Raw genomic sequence first — 16,855 nt, 5'->3', positions numbered from 1 at the left:
TGTATTGAGATTCGAAAAAATTAAATTATTTATTATATTTTATATGAAGATTTGAAAAAAGTATAATGATGAGATGATAATTTTATGTCTCATCTCACCCCCAAACCTACCCTTACAAGTCTACCTCTACGTCTACTACTCTCTCTAGTCTCTACACCCGTAAAAGAAAAATAGAAAAAACTCAAAAAATAAAGGATGGTGAATTAAAAATTGAGCCAAAACATAAACATTAAAAAAAATAAAAAATAAAAAAAAAGGAGGAGAGAGAGACAGCCGGATTAACAGTGACGGATAGAGATAGAGTAGTCAGACAAAAAATATGCTAAAAATGATGAAATAATATAGAGACTTCTCTGAACTGAGACAGGCGGATTTTGTTATTATTCTAAACAATTATTATTATACTGTATTGATGTGAAATTGTTAATCCATGATTAAATTAATTTTTATTTTTTTAAATAAAAAATTTAATAATTAATAGATTAAATCACAGCAATATAATAGGATAAAAATAAAATAAAGATGTAATACATGTCATTTTCCTTTTTGAATTATAGTAAAAACTCATAATAAATCTCGTGGTAGCCTTTCATATTGTTTCATTTCTTCCTTCGTTTCAAACAAATGCAACGTACCCAAAAACATAAAAGAAGTTCGGCGGGTCTCTTACAATGTAGAATATAAATGGCACATAAATCGTACTGAGATTTTATTTTGCTCGTAATTTTAACTGAAAGATATAAAGGACATTTATTTTTTTTTTATTTTTTATTTTTGAGTTCTGCGCGACAACGATGGGTGCGGTTGTCAGTTCCCAAGTTGTCGTATGGATATGCATCGAGAGGCGTTTTACCACGTGATATAACGACAGGCAAAGATGAAAAGAGCACAAAATTCTGTAATAATTATCTGATTAATCTCTCTCCCAAGTCCCAAGTCCAACGCTCTGTCCTCTGCCTTCCAAGAGAGGGAGTGTATGTGGGCAGTCGAGATAACTGAGCAAACAGTGAACGATAATATTCTCATCTATGGCAAGCAGGAGAGCTTTGCAGTCATTGCCTTCTAGATTTTGTTGGGGAAGGAGTTTCGGTGCTATCCCTGAAACCAGCAACGGTGCTTCCTGCTCTCAAAAGATCATCAACTTGGAATATGAATACAGTGCCCACAAGTGAGCTTCCTTTCTCCACGTCAAAATCTATGCTCATATAATTGAAGAACCTTATGTTTTGGCTTCTGATTTTTTTTTTTTTTTTGTCTAGTGCTCTCTCTCTCTCTCTCTCTCTCTCTCTCTCTCTCTCTCATTACATTTTGATGTTTTGGCTTCTGGGTTTTTGCTCATTTTCATCGAATGCTCTCTCTTCTCCCTCTCTCTGGATCCTGAATAAGGATGTGCTATGCCATATTAAAGCCATTAGAACAGTTTTGATTGATCAGGTAGAGATTTTAGCATTCACATAATCACAATTCCTTGAAGACAAACAAGAAAGTGATCGTCTTGAGTTTCAATCTATCTCATGCTATGTTTGTAGAGGGCATGCTAGCAAGACTGCCTTGGATTCTTAAACCTCAAGGCACATAAAGACTGCAATTTTAATAGAAAGTGTCCCTTAAAAAAAAAATAAAAAAAAATGGAAAGTGTTAGTTTTTTTCTTTTTCCTGATATGTATAACCTAAACATTGAGCTAAGCACTTGGCTAGATCATCATCCAGATGGTGGCTGTCTGCTCTGGATGCTCCCTCAGTCGGCTGTAGCTCACATGTGGGGCCTTCTTCTGGCTGAAGGTGGTTGGGAGTTCCATTGCTCCTTCTAAATTGGCATTTCGTTCCTTGATGGTTGTATCAGCCAACTGCCTTTTAGTAAGTCACTTATGTTGTTGACAGTGGCGTGCATGTGATATGGTGAAGATGGATGCCTAATCAGTAGATCATGTCTTTCTCCATCATGAGGTTCCTAACGCGATGTAGAAACTTATTTACTTTGTTGTTGGTGTTTGCTCAATGTTTGTTACTCCAGAAATCTGAAATGGACATGTTTTTGCTGTTTTTCATATGTACCCTTATGTTGGAGTGATTTATCGAGCATTTCTTGCTGAGTATGTCATTAGCAAAGCCTTTTTCCTGGTTCAAATGCAGTTACCACCCAGTCCCCATTGTATTTTCACAAGCAAAGGGATCATCTGTATGGGATCCAGAGGGCAACAGATATCTGGATTTCCTTTCAGCTTACTCAGCAGTTAATCAGGTTAGAAGAATGCACGCCTTCCTAAGTTTTCAGGGAATCAACAAAGCTCTATCTCCGCTATTTAATTATGAACCTAAATTAGGTAATAAATAATAGAATATCTCTAATATGCTAGCAATATTTTATTCAGTAGTGTTCATGGTATCAATATTTTAATTAGCTCAGCAAGATTTTCTACTTACTAAGTAATTTCCTTTTGAGTAAAAGCAAGGCAAATAATTGTCATATATGGTTATTTCTCTTGTAAGGCCTATGTATGTTGAACAAATAGTGAAGAAAATTATTCTTTCAAAAAACATTTTCATCTTGTATGAAAATTTGGAGGTCTGGCTACCTCAAAGTAGCCATTCCCTTACTCTTCTCCTCAATCGATTCAAAAATGGGTTCTAAAACCTCTCAATACAACCAGGACCATACCATATTTCAACCAAAACCACTTCCACAGTTGAAATCTGGAAATCTATATAGGCTTCATTAACTTACCAGATGGCATGGATCGATCTTTCCAAAAGCCATTTCCAAAGTTGAAGTATGGAAAGTTTCTGTTATCAAATTTCATGACAGTATCATTTTCCTACCTTTTTGTTTTTTTTTTTTTTAAATGTTTCTGTTAATCAGGTTGTTTCAAGACACCATTGTAACTTTTCGTCTATCCCTGAAAAAAACTCAAAAGTCAGAGAAGAAGTTTATGCAATGTAGAAGTCTGTCATAGGCAACTTTCTCTTCTGGACTATTGCCCTACTCTTTTTTTTTTTTTTTCCAATTTTTGTTTTAAATTTGAAATGGAATTTTCAGTATTCAAATTCATAGCTTCACTGCTCAGGGACATTGTCATCCAAAGATCATGAAAGCATTACTAGAACAGGCAGAAAGGCTCACCCTCAGCTCTCGAGCCTTCTACAATGATAGATTTCCAATATTTGCTGAGTGTCTGCATAGCATGTTTGGCTATGAGATGGTACTTCCTATGAATACCGGTGCAGAAGGTGTGGAAACAGCTCTGAAGTTGGCAAGGAAATGGGGTTATGAGAAGAAAAGAATTCCCAAAGATGAGGTAGAGTCCCAGGATAATTATGCTTACTTTGGCACGTATCCTCAATAGTATGCTTTCATTATTTCAAATTATTGTATTTGGAGTGAACTCTTTTACCTCAATTAAGGCCACTGAGAACAATAGTTTTTTCATCTCTGACCTCACTCGATGCTCATATATATAGTTAGGTGATATGAAATGGTTGAGAGTTTTTTTTTTTTTCTTCCTTCTGTGAATATTTTTAAGTTTATGGAAATTGAAGTAAGATTTTTTTATGAAGATTATTTTTGTAATTGTTTCTGTTGAAAGATGTTTGGATTGAGTATGAAAATTTTGAGAAAGTTTTCAAAAACCCTTGTTTTCAAAGATGACCCTTATTTAATAAGATTTTAACTGAGGAAGTTTTCAAAAACTCTTTTTTTTTTTTTAAAAAAAATGACCTGTGTTAACAAGATTTAAGAGATGCCAGTGAGCAGAAACATAACACAATGTATATCCTTGCTCTTGTGCTTTTACCATCTGAAATATATCCTCCTCATTGATGCTGCTGTCTTTGGTCTTTGTTTTGTGTGATGAAAACATCTTAGCCGACTTTCTTTATCCTGTTCTAGATTTGCACTACCAGTGGATACTCTTTAATGTTTTACTCTGTCTATATATTTTCTCGTATAGTTAGTCATTGATTAATATTAACTTGTAGGAAGTTTGATGTTCTTTCACCTCCTGTGTTTTTGTTCCAAAAATGAGCTTTATAGTCATGCAATTTAAGCTTTTCTATTTCATTTGGGATACTTGATACATCTATATGTTGTATGTTAATCTTTTTTGTCATGAGATTTGTTAATCTTTTTTGTCATGAGAATTTCTGGAATATGTAATATGAGATTAAATCCTGTGGTTATTCTTTCTCTATTTTTCGAGATATTCGTAATTATATTTGCTAATTGCTTACTTTTTTTTCCCTAAAACTTCTACTTTCTCTGCTTTGGTAAATGGCCAATTATATGGACAAACTTTGTGACGTCAGCTGCTTTACTCTGAGTGAATCATATGCAGGCTATTATTGTCTCATGCTGTGGCTGCTTCCATGGTCGTACATTAGCTGTTATCTCCATGAGTTGTGACAATGAGGCTACTCGTGGTTTTGGGCCGTTGTTGCCTGGCCATCTCAAAGTTGATTTTGGCGATGCAGATGCCCTTGAGAAAATCCTTAAAGGTTTGAGTGTGCCGAAAATTTTTATTTTAAAATTGATGGTTCTTGTTCTTGCTGTACTGTAATCTAATTTTAGTTTATAGATATTTAATTACATTTTTCTTACTATTTTTTTAATCATCCAATCGAACCGTTTTAAACTGGTAGATGGGAGTGTGTTATTTACTGCATGTTTCTGTAATTGGGTGCAGAGAATGGCGATCGAATAGCTGGATTTCTGTTTGAACCCATTCAAGGAGAGGCTGGGGTATGTGTGCTTTGGAATTGAGTATTTGATCCCTGTATGGTCTGAGATATGTTACTGGGACTTGGGTATAACTGTTGATATATGTCTCAGTTTTTGAACAATGTAGTTTCTAAACTTCTGAATTACATGAAATGGCTGAATTTTCTTATTTCTCCAATTTCTTTGCTTTTATGCTCCTTGGTTATAATGAACTGTTTATGAATGGTACTAATATGGCCTATAATATATACGCCACACCAGTAAGCAGATCAAGGAATCTCTTCTAATTTGGAAGGCATTCTTCTCTTTCTTTGGATGATACACTTTAAAGAACATGTGCTTATTACCACTGCATATCACCTACTAATATTGGATGGGCTTATGCGATAGACTTCAATGGTTTAAACGTACATGAATTTCCTGGATTGGCTTATAATTCTAGCTGGGTTTGTCTCTTGAAGTCAACCCATACCTTGCCATTATAAATAAAATTCTCTATCACCTAGAAATACCCCTATTCATATTGTGGGGGTTGTACTCTGAGTTGCTATTTTGCACAAGTGACCCTGTAATGAAGGCAGTGAAAGCTATTGCCTTTGTCTGAAATCTGACATGTATCATATACCACTATTGCTCCAAGGTATGTTTCAAACCAAACATAACGATCAATGTAGGCAATGGTAAATAAACAACATTTCTTGATAAGATTCTGAAATTCTCGGTGAGTGACTAAAATTCCTCTGTTTTCTTGTCAATCCCAGTAAACATCATTAATAATTAGTTAACCTTTCCATTTGAGTGAATTCTTTTTTATATGCATTTACTGAACTACAAAAATATAAAGCTCCCACTTTGCTTCAGACACTGCTTCCTTTTTTTGTCTCTTTTTGATCGAGGGATTATGAAGGTTACTTTTCTCACATTTTATATCGCTTTTTTTTTTTTAATAATTCCCATTTCCTTGTTTTCCTGAGGAATATTTCTTTATATATTGGTAGGTTGTAATCCCACCAGATGGTTATTTAAAAGCTGTCAGAGATCTGTGCTCAAAGTATAATGTTTTAATGATTGCTGATGAGGTACAATCTGGCTTAGCACGGACAGGAAAAATGCTGGCTTGTGATTGGGAAGAAGTGCGCCCAGATATGGTGGTGAGCACCCCTCTTCTTCACCCCCCCGACACCTTTCCAAATTCTTATGGTTTCAGGACCTCTACAACTAGTGGATGACAATTACAAACTCAATGGTGTTTATATGTACCATTACACTTCTGGGCACCAGGATGGTAGCACCCCGTGGTGGGTCCACTTAGTTTGACATTCACGAGGACATGGCACTTGTCATTTTTGCCCTTTTGGATACTTCATACATTATTACATCCTGGTAAAAAAAAATGTGTGGGAAGACTGATTATAAAAAGGTTTTGACATATCACTAACAGAACTCTTTAGAACTTGGTTGTTTGCAGAAGGCCACAGTTGCATCTGTTGGATTTTTAATTGAAACACACTTTGACTATTTATTGGCTACATGCAGAAGCTCAAGCCATAATATTGTTTTTTGGCTATAGCCATGGATTTCTACTTACCATGAAAAAGCTACGAGATTCTTATGGATTTCTTTCGATCCCATCCATAGCCATTATCAGATAATTGTATTCCATAAAGATTCGCACAAGACCACATAGGATGGCATTGAAAGCAAAGTTTCAAACTCTGGGAAATTGGTTGGTTTCAAGAGGCCACAATTGCTAACTATGCACGTGTACTAGAAACAAGTGAAGAATACTTTTCTAAGGGTTCACGTTATACTTGTTTCAAAATTTACTTTAACATTTTCATTCTTTATTTTCCTTGCATTCTAGTCATGATGTGTTTTGCATGATGAAAAGAGATGTCGTATCTGCTGTAGAAGGTATGTTTGAGAGGACAAAACTTGCAGCTGAAATACAACAATTATGTTCATTTCTTCTTCTCATGCTTGGGATTAAAAATAAAAATTAAAAATTAAAAATTAAAAGAAAAAGCCTGACTCTTCCAACATACCATTAAAAAATAACTTGATTTTCCTGTTTCTGGCCATTTTATTCAGGTGCTTGGAAAAGCATTGGGTGGTGGAGTGATACCTGTAAGTGCAGTGCTTGCAGACAAAGATGTGATGCTTTGTATCCGACCAGGAGAGCATGGAAGGTTTACATTTATAACTTGTATATCCTAAATGTGCTCCGAATTTTATGTAATCAGCCTTTAATTACCAACACTTATCCAGCTCTATCTAGAAGATTTTGCCTCTAATGCCCATATTCATGTTTTCATTTAGAAATTGTTACCAAGACACTACTTCAATTGTTTGTATGGAGCGTTTTTTTAAAGAAGGCATAAGAGTATAAATGGTTGGGTTCAGTTTAGATATAGTCAATTGGTTCACTGAGTTATATGACACAATAGGCAAATTTGAAGACTGCACCAAGCACATAAATTTACAGGATGATGGTGTGTCCAGGTCCAAGCAGATGTTTACCTAGCCCATGTTTGAAACCATTTACTTTTTCTTGAAACGAGGCCGGAACTAGTCATTCTTTCATGTTGAGCTGATATTACCATGTATTGGAGTCTTTGGAAGAAGTACAACTTGAAATTGTACCTTAATCTATCCATTGAGTATGTATTATAAAAGAGCATTTCAAGTGCTTTTTGCATGATGTATATGGAAGAGCTGGTGAGGTGGCTGAGAAACTAGTATCACGAGGAGCTATGACCATGTATCATCTCTTCAGAAAACAATTTCCATGTTGTGCATCTTTTACTTTTCATTTTATTTTTGTCTCTTATGCGTTGTGTTATTGGGCCATTTATTCGATTACACATCTGTTTCACAAAAAGAAAGGGGTAAAAGCCATTGACTTGAAATGGCTCTGTTCAGTTGACAACAAAGTTTTCCTAAAAGTTTCTATGGATTATCATTACAATTCCTTCTCTTCTTCAATATTTTTACTTTGTTTAAGTCTGCTACTTTCTTGGGGTTGCTGTTGGGATGACATGATAACTCATATTTCCTTTTCTCCATTATTGTTCTCAGTACCTTTGGTGGCAATCCATTGGCAAGTGCAGTTGCTATTGCCTCACTAGAAGTGATCAAAGATGAGCGACTTGCTGAGAGGTATCAATTCCATTGCCTTTTGTTGCATCATCAATATGACATAAAAGAAGTTCGAAAAAAGAAGTTCGATAAGAACAGCTAAGTCATGACTTCATGACAGAATGTTTTTTCTTTTGTGATTGAAATTATCTGGATACTCAGACAGTAATAATATTGGAAGAAAAAATTAATCACCTTAATAATCAAGACCTTATTTTGTATGTATGAGAAATTATTTGACTGTCAATTTCTGTTTATGCTAAGGTTGCACTGTGATGCATAATGGTGTTTTCTATATATATATGATACCATGGAGGGGCGAAAGTGAAATATAGAAATGATAGAGATAGAGATAGAGAAGTAATGCAGGACTAGATAACTGGAACTGGTAGTAATGAAAATAAATTGAAACTAGGACTAGATATCTGGAAGTAGTGAAAGTAATGCAGGACTAGATAAGTGGAACTGGTAATAATGAAAATAAATTAAAAGCACTTAGAAAGAGTAACAATATTTATTCATAGTGAAATAACTTACAAAGAAAACTCAAAGAGCAAGGAATTTCTAAAGAAACCCGGGTAGTATGAAAGGGAAAGAAGAAAAGAAGGTATTCGGAAGGAAATGAATCATAAACAAAAGTGATGCCTTCTTCTGAAACAAGGTTCCTCTTTTATAGATAAAGGGGGCACCAATTACAATTATTAAAGCAATAAAGTGAATAGTAAATAGTATTTTTACTATTTATTCACTTAGAGACAAGAATGTTTTTGTAGGGGATGACTTTCTCAGCATAAATTGCAAGAGAGTCATCTCTAAGCACTAAAAGTAGTAGGAATCTGACAGTTGGAGACTAATCAGTTTTGGGAGGACAGTAGCCTGTCTTCCGCCAATGTCGGAGGACAATCAGTCTTTAGGACGGTAGTCTTCAACAGTTCTTGTTGGTTTGTGCCAACGGATCATTCATCTTCAGATAACCTTGGGGTATCTTCTGAATCATGTCCAAATATATTGTTGTATGGGTCAGCAACTGAAGCTTCGGATTATGCTTCCAACTTGTTATCAGATTCATTAGAATTATCTTTTTCAAGAGACTTCTTTAACAAATAAATCGAATCATTTTTATTAAGCCCTCCAAGAACATTTTTCTTTTTAGACTTTGAGGATTTATTAGATTTAATAGTTGCAGAAAAGGAAGCAGCAGTTTTTTCGCTCTATTTAGTATTCTCATTAGTGGTGGTCGCTTGGATTAGTGGGTATCCAAGCGATGTTGATTGATGAACAATAATTGGGAATTCCTTAGTATTTTTCAGATCTGGAGCAATCTGGAGGAAATCTCTGGTAATGTTATCAATAATGTCTTGTGTATGGGGATATCCATCCCACCATTTGATAAAGCAGTATCGAATCAACAGGTCACCATTTCTCTCATAACTCCATTTTAGAATCGAAGGGACCTTGTACCTTTTGCAGAAATGGAGGGAGTAGGGAAATTTGGCACCATGACAATCCAATTTTGAAACAATTGCATTAGCAAAACATTTAATAGATTTCTGAAGTTGCTCAGGAAAAATTTCAGGAATGGGGCCAAACTGGTTCCGCCATTTTAAGAAGCAAAGGGGAAGTTTGCCTTTGAATTTCTTATCAAAATTAAGAAACCAAGAGTGACTCATGTCTGCAGTCTGAAACGACATGAATTTGGATCAGGCATCATTATAATCATAATAACAATAAACAATTTCAAAATTGGAAAGTCTTTTTGAAGTAGAGGGGTGAATACTCAGTCTTCTTCAGTAATGATGTTCAAAATGTAAGCACTGTGATAAATCAATTTTGATTTATCAATTTTATTATAAATGGGTTTAATAACAATAGATTCTGTTTGGAGCAGAATACCAGAATAATATTGGAGGTTTTTGGCCAGATTCTCTGAAATCCAGTGAAAACCTGGAGGAAAATAGCTGGAAGCTATTTTGAAGGGATCTGTATATATCGATCGAGATTCAATATAGAACAGATTTTGGGAAAAAAGTTTTTTAATATACTCAATTTTCGAAGCAGGGGAATATTGAGTGGGTTTAACAGAAGAAATTGGTTTAGCATATGGGTCATAAGGGATAGCAATAGCAGAAGAAAATGAAATAGGTTTAACATTAGGGATACTCCCAAGAGTAGTAAACCTATTAGTAATCTCAAGTGCGGAAGCATGCTTGTTCTTAATGAGCTTGAGATCAGGAATTGGGGGAGGTTAACAATCTTTTTCCTTTATCACTCTTCTTGCTCATGGTTGCTGTAAGAATTCACGAGTAAGGAAATCATGAATGAAATTATCAGAACCTTTAATATATTCAATATCAAAGTCAAAGGTTCTGATAACTCAAGCTATATTAAGTGTTTTTCATTGGATTCCTGAGAATCCAGCCAAAAACATCCAATATTATTCTGGTATTCTGCTCCAAACAGAATCCATTGTTATTAAACCCATTTATGATAAAATTGATAAATCAAAATTGATTTATCATAGTGCTTACATTTTGAACATCATTACTGAAGAAGACTGGGGTAATCACCCATTTACTTCAAAAAGACTTTCTAATTCTGAAATTGTTTATTGTTATTATGATTATATTGATGCTTGATCCAAATTTATGTTGTTTCAGACTACAGACATGAGTCACTCTTGGTGTCTTAATTTTGATAAGAAATTCAAAGGCAAACTTTCCCTTTGGTTCTTAAAATGGTGGAACCAGTTTGATCTCATTCTTGAAGTTTTTCTTGAACAACTTCAAAAATCTTTAAATGTTTTGCTAATGTAATTGTTTCAAAATTGGATCGTCATGGTGCCAAATTTCCCTACTCCCTCCATTTTTGCAAAAGGTACAACCGTACAAGGTCCCTTGAATTCTAAAATTGAGTTATGAGAGAAATGGTTACATATTGATTCGATACTACTTTATCAAATGGTGGGATAGATATTCCCATACACAAGACATTATTGATAACATTACTAGAGATTTCCCCCAGACTGCTCCAGATCTGAAAAATACTGAGAAATTCCTTGTTATTGTTCATCAATTAACATCGCCTGGATACCCACTAATCCAAGTGAACACCACTACTAACAATGCTAAACAGAGGGAAAAAGCTATTGTTTCCTCTTCTGCAACTATTAAATCTGATAAATCCTCAAAGTCTAAAAAGAAGAATGTTTTTGGAGGGCTTAATAAAAAGGATTTGATTTATTTGTTAAAGAAGTCCCTTGAAAAAGATGAATCTAATAACAAGTCGGAAGCATCATCCGAAGCTTCAGTTGCTGACCCATACAATAATATATTTGGACATGATTCAGAAGATACCTCAAGGTTATTTGAAGATGAATGATCTGTCGGCACAAACCGACAAGACTTGTTGAAGGCTACTGTCCTAAAGACTGATTGGCTTCCTCACTTGATTCGACATTGGCGGAAGACAGACTACCGTCCTCCCAAGACTGATTAGTCTCCAATTGCCAGATTCCTGCTACTTTCAGTGCTTAGAGATGACTCTCCCGCAATTTATGCTGAGAAAGCCATCCCCTACAAAAGCATTTTTGTCTCTAAGTGAATAAATAGTAAAACTGCTATTCACCTTATTGCTTTAATAATTATAATTGGTGCCCCCTTCATCAATAAAAGGGAAACCTTGCTTCAGAAGAAGGCATCACTTTTGTTTAGGATTTATTTCCTTCCGAATACCTTCTTCTCCTCTTTCCCTTTCATAATACCCGGGTTTCTTTAAAAAATCCTTACTCCTTGAGTTTTCCTTGTAAGTTATTTCACCATGAATAAATATTGTTACTCTTTCTTAGTGCTTTTAATTTATTTTCATTATTACCAGTTCCAGTTATCTAGTCCTGCATTACTTTCACTACTTCCAGTTATCTGGTCCTAGTTTCAATTTATTTTCATTAGTGCTTTCAAAGTATCTGACTAACCTTCATTTCTAGTTTACCGAAAGCATTAGAGACTGGCCCGCATTTGGAAACATTCTTATTCGGCATAGCAATTGCTGGGGCAGATCTGGAATGGATTTCTCCTCCCAGCAACTCTCCCCAGTAAAGGAATAGTCATCCCAAACTCATCTGAGCGAGGCAAGGCATACAGGACATGCCGCCTGTGATAATTTAAAGATGAGACATCGCTTAAATATTATATTTCACAACTATTTATTTATTCAAAATTTAAATTATGGGTATGGCATTTTCCAATGATGAGATGTATAGTTAACATACATAACTAGCATGGAGGAGAAAATTGGCATATTTTATGACTAAAGTGGCTAGTGCAAAAGATTGATTACCAAAAGTTACTGTTAAAAACTGTATAGAAAGGGTATGTGGACCACGTTGGTCTCAAAACTTAAACCCAGTCAAACTGCCATGGCTTGTGTTATTCAAAACCCAACCTCCTGCTTACCAGTTAAAGGCTTCCTGAACAAGTCCCATTAGGGCAGGGCCTCTGGATAGCCCACCCCATTGCCATCCCTAGGACCCTAGCAACAGCGAGTTTTCAGCGTGAAATCACATGTTTAATGCATTCCACGAATATTAAAGTATGGAAAATAATGCTTGATTTCACTTTGTGCATTGAGGTTTTCCTTTTTAAAACTAAAGCATAAGGCTTTGGAAGAGCTGTATATCCTTCCAACACAATTGGATTACAAAGTTCATTTGCATAAATTTAGGTTTTGATACACAGCCTTGCTTACTTCCCAGCTTCATGTTATATTTCTTATCTTCCTTCTTTGATTTTATCCTCATTTGATGGTAATAGTGTCTTTAATTTTTATACTATTTGATTCCATAGATCTTCCCAGCTGGGAGAGGAGCTAAGGCACCAGCTGCTCAAGATTCAGCAGCAATTCCCAAACTACATAAAAGAAGTTCGAGGAAGAGGTTTGTTCAATGCTGTGGTGCTCAACAGCAAGAGTCTCTTCCCTATTTCTGCATATGATATCTGCCTCAAGTTGAAAGAGAGAGGAATTCTTGCTAAGCCCACCCATGATACTATTGTCCGTTTAACTCCCCCACTCTCAATGAGGTAAGGAAGAATGCCCGGTGCATATTCATCATTTATGTGGTTGAAACTCTTAAGATTTATATTTTATTTAAAGGATTTCTGCTTTTCTTTCACATTTTTGACATATTAGTGACTGGGAAAACAAGGTTGGTAGGTGGGGGGACTTTTGGGTTCCACACAGCAAATAGAAATTACGATAGAATGAGTATCGGTATTTTTAAAGTTGTTTGACTTGCATTATGTGCATTTCTCAGTTTAGATGAACTCCAAGAAGGCTCAAAGGCGCTGCATGATGTTCTTGAAATTGATCTACCAAAGATGCAGAGAGCAAAGCCAGAGCATGTCTCCCCAACTAGTTCTAACATATGTGATCGTTGTGGGCGAAACTCATATGGTTCTCCAGATAAAGATATCTGAACAACATGAACATTACTCTACTTTCAAAGGCAATAACTTGCAGAAATTCATGTCTCATCATTTTTCATATGGATTTTCAGAACTTTCCTCAATTTCTAGCATATTAAATATTTTTTTAAAGTAATATTAAGACATCTATGAGAAGTTTAGAACGTGATAATTGATGTTGTACAAATTCGAGCAAGGCATGTGGTGCGCTGATAATTGAAACCTTAACCATGTTAGGAAAAACATGTAATGTTCGGAAAGTGTTTTTTTAATCTTGATATGTGGACTCTAATTGTGTGCCTGTGATGAGTTGTTCAGCTCGTGGGTGCAAACTCACCTTGGCAGGAGCCTTTTCAATGATTATCACACACAGTACATGAATACCATTTCTTTCTAGGGCATATATATTTTAATCGACATCTTCCTAGCTCTCTGAGTTTCTTCTTCTTCGTCATATATATATATATATATATATATATATATATTCCCTTTTCTATAAAGAAGAAACTAAGGGGCCAGTAATTAATCAATATTTAGATATGGAATTCTACGACAGCTTCATTGTTTTTTCTTCTCGTACATTTGATCTCGTGCATGCTGCTTTTCTTGTGCTTTGTTAAAGGAGACATGTTGTAGACACAATAATGCAAAAGCTTTTGTGGGTATGGAAAGGTAATTTATATTGGAGCTTATTAAAATGAGACAACTTTCTCTAACGCCGGTTTAGATAGTGAAAATATTTCATCTTATCTGATTATTATAATTGTTTTAAATTTTTACACAAAATATAATAAACAATTTAATTTTTTCAAATTTTAAAACAATAATAATATTAAAAAATAATATTCTAACAATATTTTATTCAACTTTCAACTTTTATCTAAAATCATCTCATCTAATCGCATCTCATCTCATCTCATTATTTCCAATGTTATCTTCAACAAACATCGATATCAGACTGACCTAAAAATGTTTGATCTGACTATATAAAGATTATTAATATTGTGGTCATGTATATACGAGACAAAAAGGCATATATTGTTGCATGCATGCCAAAATCTCACAAGTTAGTCGATCAAGCAGCTCTTCCATTATTAAGGGAAAGAAAGTATTTTGCAAGTATATTTATTACGGCACCAAACACACTTTTAACGTAAAAGCTTACCATATTACCACAATAATGGTGTGTTTACGGTGGCTTGTCTTTCAATTAATTACTAAAGCTCACTAATCTGACCTGAGGAGTCAAAAGTATAATAATATTTAAGTTTTGTGGCTCCAACTAATTGGCTATGTAATAAAATTGTGTGTTCAAGGAGATTATTTCAATTCATAATAACTAGTAGTTTGATCCCATTCTTGTCCTTAATTTTACTTAAGGTAACAAGATTGAAAAGGCCGATTTTGCAACATTGTCTGTATTATTTAAAAGAGTAATGCTATACACTATACTCTCATCTTATTTTTGATTATATTAAGTAGTATGTGGCACATTCATCATCATTAGATGATAAAGAAACATGTAATAAATTATCATTTAATGATGATAAATGTGCCACATCATACTTAATGGGGTGAAAGTGAGATGGTAGTATAATGTATAGAATTTGCGGTACTTCAGTTAGCAACTTGCGGTACTTCAATGGTTTGAATTATTCATTGCATTGAGAAATGTTAGATTTATAAAGAGATCTCACAAAATTAAATTCATAAATTGATATAGTTGTTGTGACATAGTAGATTATCTACTTTACAGTAAATAGAATTTTACAATCTAATATACAATAACAAGTCATATTAATTTGTAAGCTTTACTTCCGTTATGTGAGATTTTCTTGTGAACCTATCACTTCTCAAATGCATTAGGTGCAACGTCCTATCTATCTATCATATATTGAGGGTGGATCTTTTTGTTGGTAGCTTGAACCTTTTCGTGAGGAAATTATGTCTATGATAGATGTGTTACTTATTATTTCTTTCGATGGCTGTTTTAATTATATATCAAGCCATCTCACATATATGTATATGGTTATATACACATGTAGCCTGTCAATATCAGTTTTGGGTACCACAAATAATTAGCAGGCAATACTCTATGTTCATCTGAATCATATTGATCTTTAGGAAGATTCAATTCATGTCCCCCTGTTAAGATATAAAAGTAAATAATAAAATCTATTTATTCTCATCAGTTTAAGCTTTTAGGACAAGTGATATAAAAAAAAAAATCCTCTTTTGAGACAAGTGGTGATTTCACATGGTATTAGAGCAGAGGTCTTGAGTTCGAACTATGACTCTACACTCTACTCATTTAACTAAATATTCCACGTGTTAATCTACTCATTAAGGAAGAAACTGGCCCACACGTGAGAGTGAGTGTTAAGAATATAATACAAATAATAAAATCTACATATTCCTATTAGCTTAAGCTTTTAAGATAAATTGTGATTTCATACTCCCGGTCCACCTCAAAAAGAAATTTAAAAAAAAAAGATTAAAGGATAAAAAAAATACAAATACTTAAGTACTGCATGGCTATTAAGTCGACGGGAAATTAACAATTAAAATGGTATTAATGGATTGATCATCATGTAGTTAATTAGTTAGTAATTAATTTTGACCTTAAGTAATCTCACACACATGAAGCAATACCATTTTTAAGTTGTTTAATTAAATTTTATAACTAAGTAGTGCATGCAATTTATGATCATGAGCAGTGGCGGAACCAGAAATTTGTTGTAATGAAGCCGAGCAAAGCTAAAACTATAATAAAATATTTTTTATTCTATTTTTTAGTCAAAATAATTTATAAGATCAAAATAATTTTGTAGATGGGCCAATATAATTTTTTAGAGAGGGGACCAACACAATATGAGATAATATAATCCTATTAAATCATAAAAAACTAATACATATATATTTTTTTTCAAACTTTTTTTTTGGGGCGCCATGAGCAGTATATGTATGCATTGATCAATAAAATTGGGACCTTAAATGTTGAGTTAAGAAGAGAGGACCACTCCTAGTACTAGTCCCTTTTAGGACCATATGCCTCTACTTGTCTTAACTTTCTTATCCCTAGCACCATTCCTTTATTTTATTTTTTTAATCTTTTTTTCATTGTGTAGATTAATTTCTGTTTTATATTGAAAAACTATATTATGCAAGTTGGTGCGAAAGATATAAGATTTGATTTGCAAATTAAAATTTCTCTTGTAAATCAAATACTATCATATTAGCAATGTGAAGCATGTATCTTCCATACTGACTTGCAAGTAGAATAACTCATATATACTATATAAATATATATATATATATATATACACACATATATACGATAGTAGTAGTAGGACAATACTATGAGTCATGACCTTCCAATCTGAATATTTACAATTGATTTTCTCCAAAATTTCACATGCATGGTTCCAATTTGGTTAATTAGATGTCTCGGTTATATATATCGAAAGCCATTGTTCATCAATCATTATGATTTTATGGAAGCATATATTGTTTGGCATTTAATTTGTTGAAAAAAAAAAATGGT

At 34.0% G+C, this 16,855-nt stretch overlaps 1 protein-coding gene across 1 annotated transcript; it reads left to right on the top strand.

Moving 5' to 3' along the window:
* Positions 1-869: 869 nt before the first annotated feature.
* LOC109011059 (ornithine aminotransferase, mitochondrial-like) lies at positions 870-13,603 on the top strand. The gene is made up of 10 exons (XM_018992091.2): positions 870-1,168; positions 2,134-2,242; positions 3,066-3,296; positions 4,332-4,491; positions 4,680-4,735; positions 5,713-5,865; positions 6,806-6,903; positions 7,793-7,873; positions 12,694-12,927; positions 13,161-13,603. Exons 1-10 carry the CDS (start codon positions 1,029-1,031, stop codon positions 13,321-13,323), a joined length of 1,425 nt encoding a protein of 474 aa, XP_018847636.1. The 5' UTR covers positions 870-1,028; the 3' UTR covers positions 13,324-13,603.
* Positions 13,604-16,855: the final 3,252 nt, after the last annotated feature.

Source organism: Juglans regia, chromosome 3, assembly GCF_001411555.2.
Source record: "Juglans regia cultivar Chandler chromosome 3, Walnut 2.0, whole genome shotgun sequence".
In the NCBI taxonomy this organism is placed as follows: domain Eukaryota; kingdom Viridiplantae; phylum Streptophyta; class Magnoliopsida; order Fagales; family Juglandaceae; genus Juglans; species Juglans regia.
This window is presented reverse-complemented; position numbering and strand designations above follow the sequence as displayed.

Coding starts and splice junctions, on each gene's coding strand:
- LOC109011059 (XM_018992091.2), top strand. CDS start 1,029: ATGGCAAGCAGGAGAGCTTTGCAGTCATTGCCTTCTAGATTTTGTTGG. Junction 2,243..3,065: donor CTTACTCAGCAGTTAATCAG/GTTAGAAGAATG, acceptor TTCACTGCTCAG/GGACATTGTCATCCAAAGAT. Junction 12,928..13,160: donor ACTCCCCCACTCTCAATGAG/GTAAGGAAGAAT, acceptor TGCATTTCTCAG/TTTAGATGAACTCCAAGAAG.